Raw genomic sequence first — 14001 nt, forward strand, 5'->3', positions numbered from 1 at the left:
ATGCCCCAAAAGAATGGCTACTATGGGATGCGTTTCGTCGATCGCGGAGGAAGGTGTGGGAGATGAGAATTCACACGGCCAAGGACCGATTGTCACTGTAGAAGCCGTCAAAGCTGATCGAGGGTGCTGCGTCTGTGAAAAGCTGGATGTCTTCCGGCTTGGTGATGTGTTCGTCGTGGAAGAAGGAGATGCCATTCCGGGAGGAGAGGAACTGGTGTCAGTTAGCTCGGTTTACGTGCTTCGTCAACTGTGACATGGTCATGGAGGTTTGTAACGGCGGCGGCGACTAACGGTATGTGTGGCAAGGAGGATTTAGTTTAATCTATTGATTCTATTTATTTATTTTATCTGGTAGAGGAAAGCTGAGTGTTTAGACCGTGTGCTGGGTTTGAAGAAGGCCATGGCTGAGCGTCTGGGCCTACAATATAGTAGCTGGCTACGTAATTAAATACTCTTCCGTGCCAGTGGGTGGCAGTAGGTAGCACAATAATGACCGTGGTGATTAAGACGGTAGAATTAAGTGATGCACCGAGAGGTTGCGGTGACGAGACGTTTGTCCGGATTCAGGTAAGCAAATTTTCCGGCTGCTCTTGGACGGACGCATGGCGGAGTCATACGCGTCCTTCCGAAGAAAACAAAAAGGTACCGTTAGTTGGGATCGGTGGTAAGGACTTGGAGGTGCTGGTGGTGTCTGCCTTAGGTGACCGGCTTCTTCGCCTGCGAGGCTGATGGGGAATGTGGCGTGATCGATTCGTATGTACTTTGTGGAGAAGTCCGGGCTGGGAATTAAGTGGAGCCTTGTGATGTCTGCTCAGGTGGGGAGTGGCTGTTTGAGTGCAGCGACCAAGCTTGTTTAGCAATTCCCGGGAGATGTGGGGATTGTGTGTGGATGGCTCGATAATTGGGCGAGGTTCATGTGGTTACTGGTGATCGATAGCCTGTGTTGTGTTGAACGGAAAGGCAGGAGCGAGGGAAGAGGAAAAGATGCTGGGATGAAAGGATGCATGTGCGTGGGTTGGAAGTGCAGATTGGGGAAAAGAGGCTGCAGGGTGAGATATCCCTGATGCAGAGAGAGTAAGGAGGGGGTGCGATATGAAATGGCCCTCTAGAGGGGCTGGTGTGAGTGACTGGGCTTGTCTGGCGTCGACGTAGCGCCTGACGCTGGTGGCTCGGCCATCGAGGGAGGTGTAGTGCCGAGCGGCCGTGAGCAGTTAGAAGAGTTTGCTTTTCTGTCGGACTGGTGGAAATGGATGTTGAGCTGGGTGAGTGCATACTTCAGTCGAGAGACTGTCCACTCTGATGTATGGGGCCATCGGAGCGTTGGCCTGGGGGAGAAGGGTCGCTGTGGTTTTGGCCGTTAGTGGCTGGATCTCGAGGGGGTGGAAGAGCGGCGTTGCGGAGGGACGATATCCCTCGGGGGTCTCCTCCTGGGGTTGTTGGAAGGCAAAGGACCAACAACTTAGGAATTGTCCGAGGATAGGGTTAGCTGTGGCTAAAAGTGAAACTGGTGGGGGGGGGGGGGATAAGTCAGAGGACGCTGGAATTGTCTGCTGGCGGAGCTGTGGAAATGAGGCGCATTTAAGATGGGATGGCAACGCTAGTGGGGGTAGGGGTGGAGGAAGAGGGGGGGGGGGGGGGGGCGGCATAGGCCGGAAGAAACAACTGCTTCGTCCCTGGCAAGAAAACCAACCCCGAGCTGCTCCCTTAGCTGTGCCATATACCTACCTGTTCTGTTGTTGGAGCGGTCTGTGCAGCTGGGGTAGCCGGTAGAGGTGGGAGGAGTTAGCCGAAGTGGCCGAGGTGGGTGGAACATGGAAGGTAGAAGTAACAGAACATGAAAGGATGCCAGGATGGATGCCTGGGTTAATCGTGAAGTTAGTGGGAAATAACATTGTGAGGAGATGTCTCTGGCGCGGGGTGAGCTTGACGACCAGAGTCAGTATGGCATGGGACAACTTAAGGCAGGATGCAGTCGACTGCCCTTCTCTAAACACGTCTAAATTGAGGCCAACAGCAGACTGGAAGCAGCAGCCGAACTTATGCTAAAACACCTTCTCCTACTGAACGCCGTATATCTGACTCCCGCATGCAGTTTGACAGATATTTAATCTGACAGATATTTAATGTGGATGGCTAAACGCAGCCGAAGTTGCTAGCGACGAGCGTGGTGAGAAAAGGAGGGAGCTTCGGGATACGGCTGGTCGTCCGGAAGGGTTGAGGAGAGCCTTTGTGAAAGGTAAGCAAAGGTAAGAGCGTCTGCTGAGTTAGAGAGCGTCTGTCGTACGTCATGTGAAGACAAGAGTCGAAGAGGAAGTGAACGGGTTCGTTGTGCTTAAATACTCTGTGCAGAGGAAATGAGCTGTGTTCTGGGCGTGGCCCTGTTCCTGAACAAAGTTTATAAAACGACATAAGTTGCCCTAGTCGGGACACCTGGCAGCAACGCCAGTGCCCCCCCGCCGTTTACTTCCAGCGACGGACCCACACAGTTGGTCCATACAATGATGACGTTTTTTGGGGGTTTCCATGATGGAAGTTGTTTTGCTGTAGATCAGCTCTTTGACCTCGAAAGCAAATGCCAAGTCGTTTTCCCTTCACTCTACAAAATCTACCCAATATTAGCCGCAGCCATTCCGCGGGGCCACGAATGGTCCAGCAACTCCATCTCTTAACTCCTGACAATCTAGCAATCGTTTAGCCAATCATCAAAAGACGCCGCGACCCCCCTCCATTAATTACTAGTGCATTCTCGATGCAGCTCATGTCTGGGCCATTGCTTTCTCGTTTCTCATTCCAGAAGTTCAGAAGATCTGCCCTCTTGCAGACACCTGCCCAACATCGGTTTCGTCATATTCAACGCTGTCGTTAAGATTTAAATGATTAATATCAAAAAGTTCTTATTTTTCCAAAATTGGTTGGCATCCTAAATGTAATCTTATGTTAAACTATATTAGTTAAACTAAAAGTGTCTGATGGTGTAAGCTGGGTACCATCATTCTTTTATACTAATGTATGGGTTTATAAATGACAATTGAAATATGAATACTTGTTACATATTTTGATATTAATTATTATTTATTAAAACTGCTACAAGCAGCAATGCTACACATCCTGATCCCTGCATGGCAAACTATCAAAACACTAAAACAGAAGCTAATGAAAGCTAAGCTCAGGCTGGAAAAATAGTGATGTTTCTCTCTTTTCTTGTTCTTGTACTGTTTTCCTTTATTTCAATTTAGTCTAAGGATGCAGTCGTTGAATGTTATTGTAAAGGCAAATTTGGGATTTGGGATTTTGGGCTAAGTACATAAAACTGACCTGTTGCAATGGACTCAATCTGAAACCTACTATTTCTTTGTGCTGTTGAGTCTGACTCTTCAAAGCCCGAGTCATTACAACACATCTGGGAAGGTAGGCAGTGTGGTGACATTTAACAAGCCAAGGTATAAAATCTCACAAAGTGAAAATATTCACCAAGGTTTTATGATTTTAGATGACGTACCTTTGCTTCATATAGAAGATTAAAACATAACGATGTGAAAACAATGTTGACACTAGTCAGCCAAAGGCTTACATTTATTATTTTCTCTGTCACATGATCTTCACTTCCTAACTGAACTTAGAAGCAGACTGTTACACATGCTACGTATTTTGGACATGCTCAGTCCGTACATTACAGGCATGAAGAACGGCTGGCAGAGAAGAAAATACAATGATAAACATATTCACAACATGTTGGGCTCACTGTCTATGTTCACAACTAGACGCTTAACTTGAAACTTCAATTTGAACTTCTAATGTTGTGACTCGTGTACCTTTTCTCTATTGACCTGAAGTGCCCGTGCACACGGAGGAATGAGGGAACGGCTCTTACTTGTTTGCATCAAGCTGTTGTTCCTATGGAAGCTAAATTATTGTCACTTTAGAGAGAAACATCACACAGAAGATCATGTCTCTCCAATCAAGTGAGAAACATAAACACAACAACAACTACATTTAAAAAGTGAAAAGAGTAATGTTTGTCCTTAACTTCTTTTGGAGAGCAAAGTCAAACTCAACCCACTGTGCACAACCTGCATGTGTAATGTTCTTGCTTCCCACACACATGAAACTCGGGCCTTCATTAGTGCTGATACTGGTGAAGTCAGAAGAGGCATTCATTCATTGATTTTTCATGTAAAACTGAATTAAACTAACCTGTTAAATGACCTACTTTTTACCACACAATAAACGTTTACATGTGATGCGGATTTTGGACATTTTCAGCCCATATAGTACCGGGGTAAAGAGAGGCTGGCATGTTAGAAAATACAATGATAATACAATTCCCAACATATTGGGTACATTGCTGATATCAAATCTGCTCTGTAGTATTTGAAAACAACTACCAAAAGAGAAGTTGAGCAGAGAAGCGAGGTGAGGTGTGCAGGTACTGACAGCTTTCTGTCTGGTCTGTTTACAACCAGAGAAACAAACTCTAAAGATCTTCATGTAAGAGAAGAAGATTAGAATGAGAGGAACAATGATTGAGATGACAGTGTAAAGGAGTCCATAGATGTTATTCACTCTGGTGTCAGAGCAGGCCAGCTTCACAATGGAGTAGTTTCCACAGTAAACTTTGTCAATGATGTTCCCACACAGCTGTAAAGGTGCACTCAATGAAAGCAAGACAAGGATAGCAAAACATGGGAATAACCACGTTACAGCAATAAGCATGGCAACCTTGTTAAATGTCATACGTGTGTTATATTGTAGAGGACAACAGATAGCAAGATATCTGTCATAAGACATGACGGCTAAGTTATAAAACTGTACATTGCCATAAGAATAAACAGAGAAGATCTGCAGGAAACAAAGTGGAGCAGAAACAGTGTGAATGTCAGAGAGGATCTGAAGCAGAAGGAATGGAAACAACCCTGTACTACCAAACAGTTCATTTACAAACAGGCTGCAGAGAAAAAGGTACATAGGTTCATGTAAGCTTCTGTTCATACAGATAACCACAATCAGCAGAAGGTTGGAACCAACAATTAACATATATAAAAACATAACAATCATGAAAAACAAGTATTTAAACAACCCGGTGTCAAAGTAGGCACTAAGTGTGAAATAAGGAACGTATGTAGAGTTAATCATGATTAATCCTCTTGGTTCAAAATACTTCATCACTTTGCAAAGGAACAAAAATAAGTATAATACTAATGTCACATGTTGTTTGTTGTAAGTGTACAACTAGTGAACATTTTGACATGTATGACAGAGTTTAGTTAAAGCATCAACAAACAGTCCACTTACTGTCAACCAACTAGAGAGGACTCTTTAGTGACAAACATCTCAAACTTAACACCACTCTCTTATTTACAGTCAACATGAGCAAGAAGCTACAAACAGTTGATGACCCTGTGTGAAGGACTGACTGTGAGTCCCTCTTTACTGAGCTGTAACTCTGCTTCTTATAGACATTTCAAGTCAGATAGCAGCAGCAGAGCAACGTCATCATTAACGGTTACAACATCGATTCTCTAATTGATGATCGGTTGATGACTGGTATTTAGAAGATGTTCATTAAAAAGAGATATGTAAGGAATAGTTAAAGATGGTGGAGGAAGTAGGAACCTCAGGTACTGTGCTCGACATAATATAAATAACAAATTATCAACATTAATAACAAATTAAAGCTGCAAGCAGCATTGATCGGGCCCTCACAACTTCCCGCATGTCGAGGGTACTGGCAGGACTCTGGTTGACGCGGCCATGCATCGACGTGACCATCATACACTGCGTGCATGAGTTAAACGGTATTTCCTGTGTCGACAATGGCGTAGCCAGGTCATTTGAACAGGTCTTAAGCCTCGAATGTTTAGAGTGTACCTCTGAATACAATCATAACTGTCAGCCTGTAAAAATCGACAAAAAAGTGAATGTGTGTGAATGCATTTCAGTTTTAGTAACATAACAGACTGTCAGAGTAAATGCAGGTCGTTTGTTTGTCCAGGTAGCTCTGACAATCACTGCTGAGTGACTCAAAGCTGGAAGAGTCGAGGAGAAATAGGAGAATGTATAGTTCCATGTGGAAAAATAAACAATTTTGTAAAGAATTAAGTTTAAGCAAAAAGTGAGCCAATGTAAAATAATCTATCATACAAATTAAGCTGGGTGCAGTTTGATTTTATAACACAAACTTCACGCTCCAAAATGAACAAAAACAATAATATTTACTATTAATGAAAACAAGCGCAATTTGGAAACCTTTTTTATCCAATTTCTGCTCTCCAAACATCTTAGTTTGCACATCTTTAGATCAGAGAAGTCTTTTTCTGGTGGTGTGCCTACGAACACTTTTAATAAGTTCAGTGTTTGGGCCGCTGTAATTATAGAATCCTGCTTACGTCCGTGGTTATCAGTAGGTGGCGCTATGACTATGAGTTAATATTGGCATGCAGAAGTCCTAAAGTCATGACAGTCATCAAGCATGGCAAGTTTGGGACAGTTTTGACCAAGTACATTTGAGTTACAACAGCTTGATGGATGATGGCGAACCATGTAAAATGGCTGCCACACCATATCCACGTCGTTCGATGAAACCTGAAGCTTTTAGTAACTTTTAATCGCTAAGGTCTTTAGATTGTTCTGACCAAATTCTAAGGTGATCGGATTAATTCCCTAGGAGGAGTTCGTAGTACAGCACCTGGAAATTGCAAAACAAATTAATACAAAATTCAAAATGGCTGACTTCCGTTTGGGTTTAGAGCATAGAGCCCTACGACTTTTTTAAGTCTACATGTGATACATCTGCTTACCAAATTGTTTACATCTAGGTGAAATGTATTGCGAGGACTGCATCGTCGAAATATTGTAGGGGGCACTATCGAGCTGACTTGCCACTCTGAAGCATTAAACTCACATCAGATAACTACATTCAGGATTTGAAAGGATTTTTTGTGACAAGTTTGATTATGTTTTGAGCATTTTAAGCCCCTCAAAAACACCTTCGTTTTTCATGGCGAAGAATGCGTTGCCACGTCAACGGCTTTTTATGAAACAAACTTTGTCGAACTTTTAATCACAAATGTCTTTAGATTGTTCTGACAAAATTCTGAATTAATCTGATTATTAACTTCCTCTTTCATGGCGAACGGCACGGACTTTTCGGCTGGTCCACTTCGCCGATCCTCGGGGGTTTCCTTTCGGAACGGGCCTCTGACAGTCCGGCCGACTCTCCTGAGCCTATGCAGCTGGGGTGGACCCGGCTCTCCACAGCAGAACGACAGCGCCGCCTGCAGGAGAATCGATGCTTGTACTGCGGCCAGAGCGGCCATTTTGTAACCTCTTGTCCAGTAAACGAGATGGCTCAACAGTCATCCGGAGGGCGCTGGTGGGTCGAAATGTGAACTTAAAAATGCCCTCTCGCCCTTTGATTCTTGCCCATCTGTTTTGTTCAGGGAATAATCACACTGTCTCAGTCCTCATTGACTCTGGTGCAGATGCTAACCTTATGGACAGAACGCTGGCCTCCCAGCTGGGGATCGGGCAGGTGGCCCTGGAAAAACCCATCCACGCCACAGCTTTAGACGGTCGTCTCCTCTGCAGGGTTACCCATCAATCCACTCCTCTGCCAATGACAATGTCAGGTAATCACAAATAAATGCTCACCTTCCATCTCATCCATGCACCACAGCAACCAGTCATTTTGGGCTATCCGTGGCTTAGGAGACACAATCCACACATTCACTGGGCGTCAGGAACTGTATTACAGTGGAGTGTTCATTGTCATGCTGTCTGTCTAAAATCTGCCTCATTGTCTGCCCCTAGTCTGCCCGTCTATTCTGAGTTTCCAGATCTCTCCGGGGTTCCAAAGGAGTATCTTGACCTTAAGGAGTTTTTAACAAAGCCCGGGCCACCTTGTTGCCGCCTCATCGCCCGTATGACTGTGCCATTGACCTCCTCCCGAGTACATCTCCTCCCAGAGGTAGACTTTTTTCCCTATCTGCTCCTGAGACAAAAACTATGGAGAGATATATTAATGACTCATTGGCTACCGGAATCATTCGACCATCTTCATCTCCAGCGGGAGCGGGGTTTTTCTTTGTCGGAAAGTAGGACAAATCCCTGCACCCTTGCATTGACTACAGAGGACTCAATAACATTACTGTAAAGAACAGGTACCCTCTTCCACTTATTGCCTCTGCTTTTGAGCTGCTACAAGGTGCTACCATTTTTTCCAAACTCGATCTCCGCAATGCTTACCTTTTGGTGAGAATCCGAGAGGGGGACGAGTGGAAGACTGCCTTTAATACTCCTAGTGGACATTATGATGATGTTCTCCGGGATATGCTCAATGTTTGTGTTTTTGTGTATTTGGATGACATTCTTATCTTCTGGAAGTCTCAACAGGAACATGTGGTACATGTACGCCAAGTCCTCCAAAGGCTTTTGGAGAATCACCTCTTCGTAAAGGCGGAGAAGTGTGACTTCCACACCACAGAGGTATCGTTCCTGGGTTTTGTCCTCAATGCTGGTAATATCCAGATGGACTCTGCCAAGACCAAAGCAGTTGCTGACTGGCCCTCCCCTTCCACACGCAAGGAACTTCAACACTTTTTGGGCTTTGCAAACTTCTATCGGCGGTTCATCCGTAACTACAGTTCCGTGGCTGCTCCCCTCACCGCTCTCACCTCCCAGCATGTGCCCTTCCGATGGTCCTCTGCGGCAGCAGGGGCCTTTGGTGAGTTGAAATCACGTTTCACCTCTGCTCCCATCCTCATATTCCCAGATCCTGCCGGGCAGTTTATTGTGGAGGTGGACGCCTCGGACACTGGTGTAGGAGCGGTCCTTTCTCAGCGGTCGGCTGAGGACCAAAAGGTTCACCCATGTGCCTTCTTCTCCCAGAAGCTGTCCCCCACGGAGAGGAATTATGACATTGGGAACCGGGAGCTGTTGGCGGTCAAACTGGCATTGGAGTGGAGACACTGGTTAGAGGGGGCGGAGCAGCCGTTTGTGATCTGGACAGATCACAAAAATCTAGAATACATCCGTTCGGCGAAGCAACTGAACTCTCGTCAAGCTAGGTGGGCTCTTTTTTTATAACCGTTTTGAGTTTTCACTCTCATACAGACCAGGTTCAAAGAATGTCAAGCCCGACGCCTTGTCTCGTCAGTTTCAGCGAGAGAGCTCTCCTTCCCATCCTGAAGGTATCCTCTGCCCTGAGTGCGTATTGGTGTGGTAACCTGGGAGGTGGAGGACAAGGTAAAGCGCTCCCATGCCAAACACCCTGCCCCCAGTGCTTGTCCTGATAACCGTTTGTTTGTTCCTGTCAATCTCCATCCTCAGGTCCTCGAGTGGGGCCACTCTTCCCGCCTAGCTTGCCATCCTGGGATCAGAGATGGCAAGATGGAGGGAGGGAGCGACAAATCCGTTCCGGAGCCTGCCTCTACTGCGGCGAGCCGGGTCACCATATCCCTGTCTGCCCGGTGCGACCAAAAGAGAGGGCTCACCAGTAAGAGTGGGAATACTGGCGAGCGACTCCACCCGCCTTCCCCGTCCCAAGTCTCGTCTCACACTGCCAGCTAAGTTATGCCTGCCGTCCGGTGCTCTACCAGTCTTGGCCCTCATTGACTCCGGAGCAGAACAGAGTTATTTGGACTCCTCCTTGGCCTTCGCTCATATGATTCCCTTGGAGGAGTTGGAATGCCCTCTTCAGGCGAACGCTCTGGATGGAAGTCCCTTGACCAATATCACTCACCGGACATGCCCTATTACCCTGCTCGTGTCAGGAAACCACCAACACGAGATCCGTTTTTACATCTTCTCTATGCCCCAGACACCTCTGGTTCTGGGCCATCCCTGGCTCCTGGACCACAACCCACAGATAGACTGGACAGGAAACAGAATCATCGGTTGGAGCCCTAGATGTCTTTCGAGGTGCCTCAAGTCTGCCATTCCCCGGTAGACCTCTTCTCTCCACAACCCTACTACCGGAACTGATCTCACCTCGGTGCCCTTGGAGTATGCAGATCTCAGCGAGGCATTCAACAAGGAATGAGCCCTTTCCCTGCCATCCCACCGACCCTACGATTGCGCCATAGAACTATTCACCGGCACCACCCTGCCCTCCAGCCGACTGTAGAAATGTGAATTCCATGTCACCTCCGTGACAGTTTCTTGGTTTCATCATTGAGGAGGGTCAGATTCGCAAGGACCCGGAAAAGGTTAAAGCGGTCACCGAGTGGCCGGTCCCCTCTAACCGGAAGAAGCTCCAGCAGTTCCTAGGGTTTGCAAACTTCTACCGCCGGTTCATTTGGAAACTACAGTCAGACGGCGTCACCCCTAACCAGACTCACCTCCTCTAAAGTGGATTTTTCCTGGTCCCCCGAGGCCAACCGGGGGTTTAACGCCCTCAAGGAACGATTCACATCAGCCCCCATCCTAGTACAGCCGGATGAAAGCCGCCAGTTCGTGGTCGAGGTGGACGCGGACCCAGCAGACCCAGCCAGACCCAGGTGGCCCTCCTGGGCGCCTGTTCGTTCCCCTTTCCGTCCGTTCCCGGGTCCTACAATGGGCCCATGACTCCCGACTCTCCAGCCACCCTGGGATAAGACGTACAATCAACTGGCTCCGGCGCTCCTTCTGGTGGCCATCTTTGGATAATGACACCCGAGCTTACATCCTAGCCTGTACCACCTGTGCGCGCAACAAGGCCTCACACAGATGCCGTCGGACTATTACGACCTCTGCCTGTTCCCCACAGGCCTTGGTCACATATGGCATTGGACTTCGTCACCGGATTTCCCCCCTCCGAGAGCAACACGGTCATCCTGACCATCATGGACCGGTTTTCGAAGGCGGCTCACTTTATTCCCCTTCCCAAGCTCCCGTCGGCCCGCGAGACCGCAGACTTGTTGGTTCAACATGTCTTTAGACTCCACGGCATCCCTGTGGACATTGTCTCCGATCGGGATCCTCAGTTCTTCTCCCAAGTTTGGAAAGCGTTCTGCCGCAGCCTCGGTGCCTCTGCTAGCCTCTCCATTGTCATTGGCTTTCACCCCCAGACCAATGGGCAGACCGAGAGGCTTAACCAGGAGCTAGAAGCCATGCTCCGATGCGTAGCGGCGGTAAATCCATCTTCCTGGAGTCGTCACTTGGCCTGGATAGAGTACGCACACAACAGCCATACCTCCACGGCAACGGGTCTCTCCCCCTTCGAGGCCTCCATTGGCTACCAACCTCCCCTTCTACCCAGCCAAGAGGTCGAGATTTCCGTCCCGTCTGTCCAAAGCAACCATCGCCAATGCAGAAGAGTCTGGAAAGAGACTCGTGCCGCCCTACTTCGTTCTTCCGAACAAAACAAGCGTCTGGCTGATTGCCGCCGCACACCCGCCCCCACCTATCTTCCCGGCCAACAGGTCTGGCTTTCCACCAAGGACATACCAAGGACATACCTCTCACAGAATCTAAGAAACTCTCCCCCAGATACATTGGCCCATTCCCCATTGTCTCCATTATCAACCCGGTCAAGCTCAAGCTCCCGCAATCCATGAGAATCCACCCTGTTTTCCATGTTTCTCTTCTCAAGCCCGTACACTCCAGTCCTCTGAACCCTCCGGCCGACTCATCGAAGGCGGTCCGGTTTACACAGTCGACCGTCTCCTGGATGTCCACCGACAAGGTAGGGGTTACCAATACCTCGTTGATTGGGTGGGGTATGGTGTGGAGGAACGATGCTGGGTCCCTCGCTCCTGGATTATGGATCCGGAGCTACTCCGCACATATCAACTCCTGTACCCCGATAAGCCTGGCGTTTCGCCGGGAGGCTCCCGTTGAGGGGGGGTACTGTGTCACTCTCATCCCAGTTGTCAGTCCATCCGTTTACCTACCTGGTATTCCGACCCGTGAGTTGTCCGTTTTTTCACCCTGAAGTTCTGCTACTAACGATCCGTTTTTTACCTGCCGTCCAGTGTCGAGCCTCGGGTTTTCACCTGCATGAAGAAGCCTTCCAGTTCGTTCCTCAGAGATCAACTGTGAAGTCTTGGCGATCCTGTGTCGAGCCCCGGGTTTCACACAGTTGATCCAGCCTGCCTGCCAGCCGCGGACGCAGATTAGCCACTTTCCGGCTAGGATCCGAGCGGAGCGCGAGGACGCGCCTCCATGTTTGACGTGACTGTTTACCTGTCGGCTTCGTCTGCCGCTCAGAGGGTTTAGCCACTTTCCGGCTTGGACCCCTGCGGAGCGTGTGGAGACGCCTCCGTAGTGACTTTTTCTATTTCCCGTTTTTTTCCCCTGACTGAGAGAAATAAATAACCTTGGTTTGAGAAAGAACTCTGCTGTCCTGTGTCTGCATTTGGGTCCGTGAACACACCACATCATAACAACATGGGACACTTCAGGGATTCAATGTTTCTTGAATGCTGAAAGCAGTGAAACTACAGCTACGAAGGCTTCTGTTTGTTTCATGTCCTAATGTGAGCAAGGTTACAGTCTCCTCATCGCTCCACACACATCTTATTTTTTCAGCTCTATTGGGAGAAACTCTTCTGAAAACATCGAGAGTTTCTAGTTCTCTTAGAAATAACTGACCCGCTGTGATGAGTCAAATATCTGTATTTCATGCAGCATGGAGAGAAGACTATAAGGTGGCTGAGAACACCTGAGAACAGCTTGGCTGAGTTAAGGTCACTCTAGAATGATTCAGTTCTTTCTTCTCTGAGTCACATGCTTCATGTACGTCATCGTTTATTCTGTTATACTCTATTTGACATATTTGGTAGGCGAAGGTTTGTGTCACTGCTCTGAAGAGACTAAGCTCAAAGCTTCGGAGCTTCACTCATGACGTTTGGAATAACAGCAGGTTTCTTATCATAAATAACTTACAGAAACATTGCATGTTGTTCCATCTCTCAGTCTCTGTAACTGTCTCAGTCAAAAAGTTATTGAACAAAGATAGATGTGATCATTTCACAACATGTTTTTGTCTTCAATAAAGACTCTGCTTCAGTCCCTCTTTGTTGTCGTTCAGCCTTTCAAACTTTTCACTGAGGTCAAGAACTTTTGTCTCTCCCACTTACAGACGTTCAAAGCTTCATTTGAAAACCATTCGGTACGTCCCTGCTATAGCCTGTAATACATTTCTTATAGAGGCCTTCATATACATCAACACAGCCGTGGGTCGGACAGAAACTAGCTGATCTCAGACTTACACTCGTCTCAGAGTCGGTTTGGACTGAGACGTTTGTAGAAATGAAAGACAACTAAAAACTCTTCATGAATGCTTTAGAAAACTTTGGTGTAGAACTTCTTTCAGACTTTTCTGTTGACATCATCGTTGGGTATCTGTTGTCTCAGCGGTCTGAGGGGAGGTCATTATCGGAGCCCTGTGGACCAGTGGACCAGTGCTGAGGTCTCACTGGTTAACAGCTCTGACTAATTTGCTTCTGAGGGAATTAGTGGAGACTGTGGCTACTGTGAAGAAGCCTCAGAGACAAACATGTTGACAGGCTGAAGTGACCTTTCACCTGAGGGACTTGATAACGTGATGTAAGTTTCCAAACAGCAGCAGCCGCTGTGGAGTTTAACTTCAGCTAAGAATGATCTCAGTTTTACCAAAGTTTTTAGTCTTCACTTTAGATGTTTGTTTTATTTAAAAGACAGAGACAAGAGGCAGAAGGTTCACGGTTCAAACGACTGTCATGGAAAGTGACAAAGCAGTTTTACATTAAACACTCTGTGAACTTTTGTTCTTTAATAATGATGACGGTGCATTATTCTGGTAGTGTTACGTGAAATAATACAAGGCATGAAACATGTAAAGGACCACTAGGTCCTCCTCAAGGACATATTAAACATGTAAAGGACCACGAGAACGTCTCAAGTAAACCTCAGAGAACACTCAGGTTCCACTGTTGGAACCATTTCAGGACCACATGAGGGATGCCAAATGTCTCCAGAAGTAGGGCTCAGCGATATGGACCAAAAAAAGGGACTGGCAAATAGGTCCTCTTCAAGCGCCAC

General features: G+C 47.2%; 1 protein-coding gene across 1 annotated transcript; it reads right to left on the bottom strand.

The window, feature by feature from the left end:
• Positions 1–4206: 4206 nt before the first annotated feature.
• LOC142932574 (olfactory receptor 11A1-like) lies at positions 4207–5133 on the bottom strand. The gene has a single exon (XM_076076491.1). The coding sequence runs from the start codon at positions 5131–5133 to the stop codon at positions 4207–4209; it is 927 nt and encodes a 308-aa protein (XP_075932606.1).
• Between the last annotated feature and the right edge of the window lie 8868 nt (positions 5134–14001).

The sequence above is a fragment of the Anarhichas minor genome, unplaced genomic scaffold (assembly GCF_050575085.1).
Source record: "Anarhichas minor isolate MPS153535 unplaced genomic scaffold, ASM5057508v1 ptg000057l, whole genome shotgun sequence".
NCBI classification, from domain to species: Eukaryota; Metazoa; Chordata; class Actinopteri; order Perciformes; family Anarhichadidae; genus Anarhichas; species Anarhichas minor.

Bases quoted from the DNA above. Each gene is read 5' to 3' on its own strand.
- LOC142932574 (XM_076076491.1), bottom strand. From the start codon at position 5,133: ATGATTAACTCTACATACGTTCCTTATTTCACACTTAGTGCCTACTTT.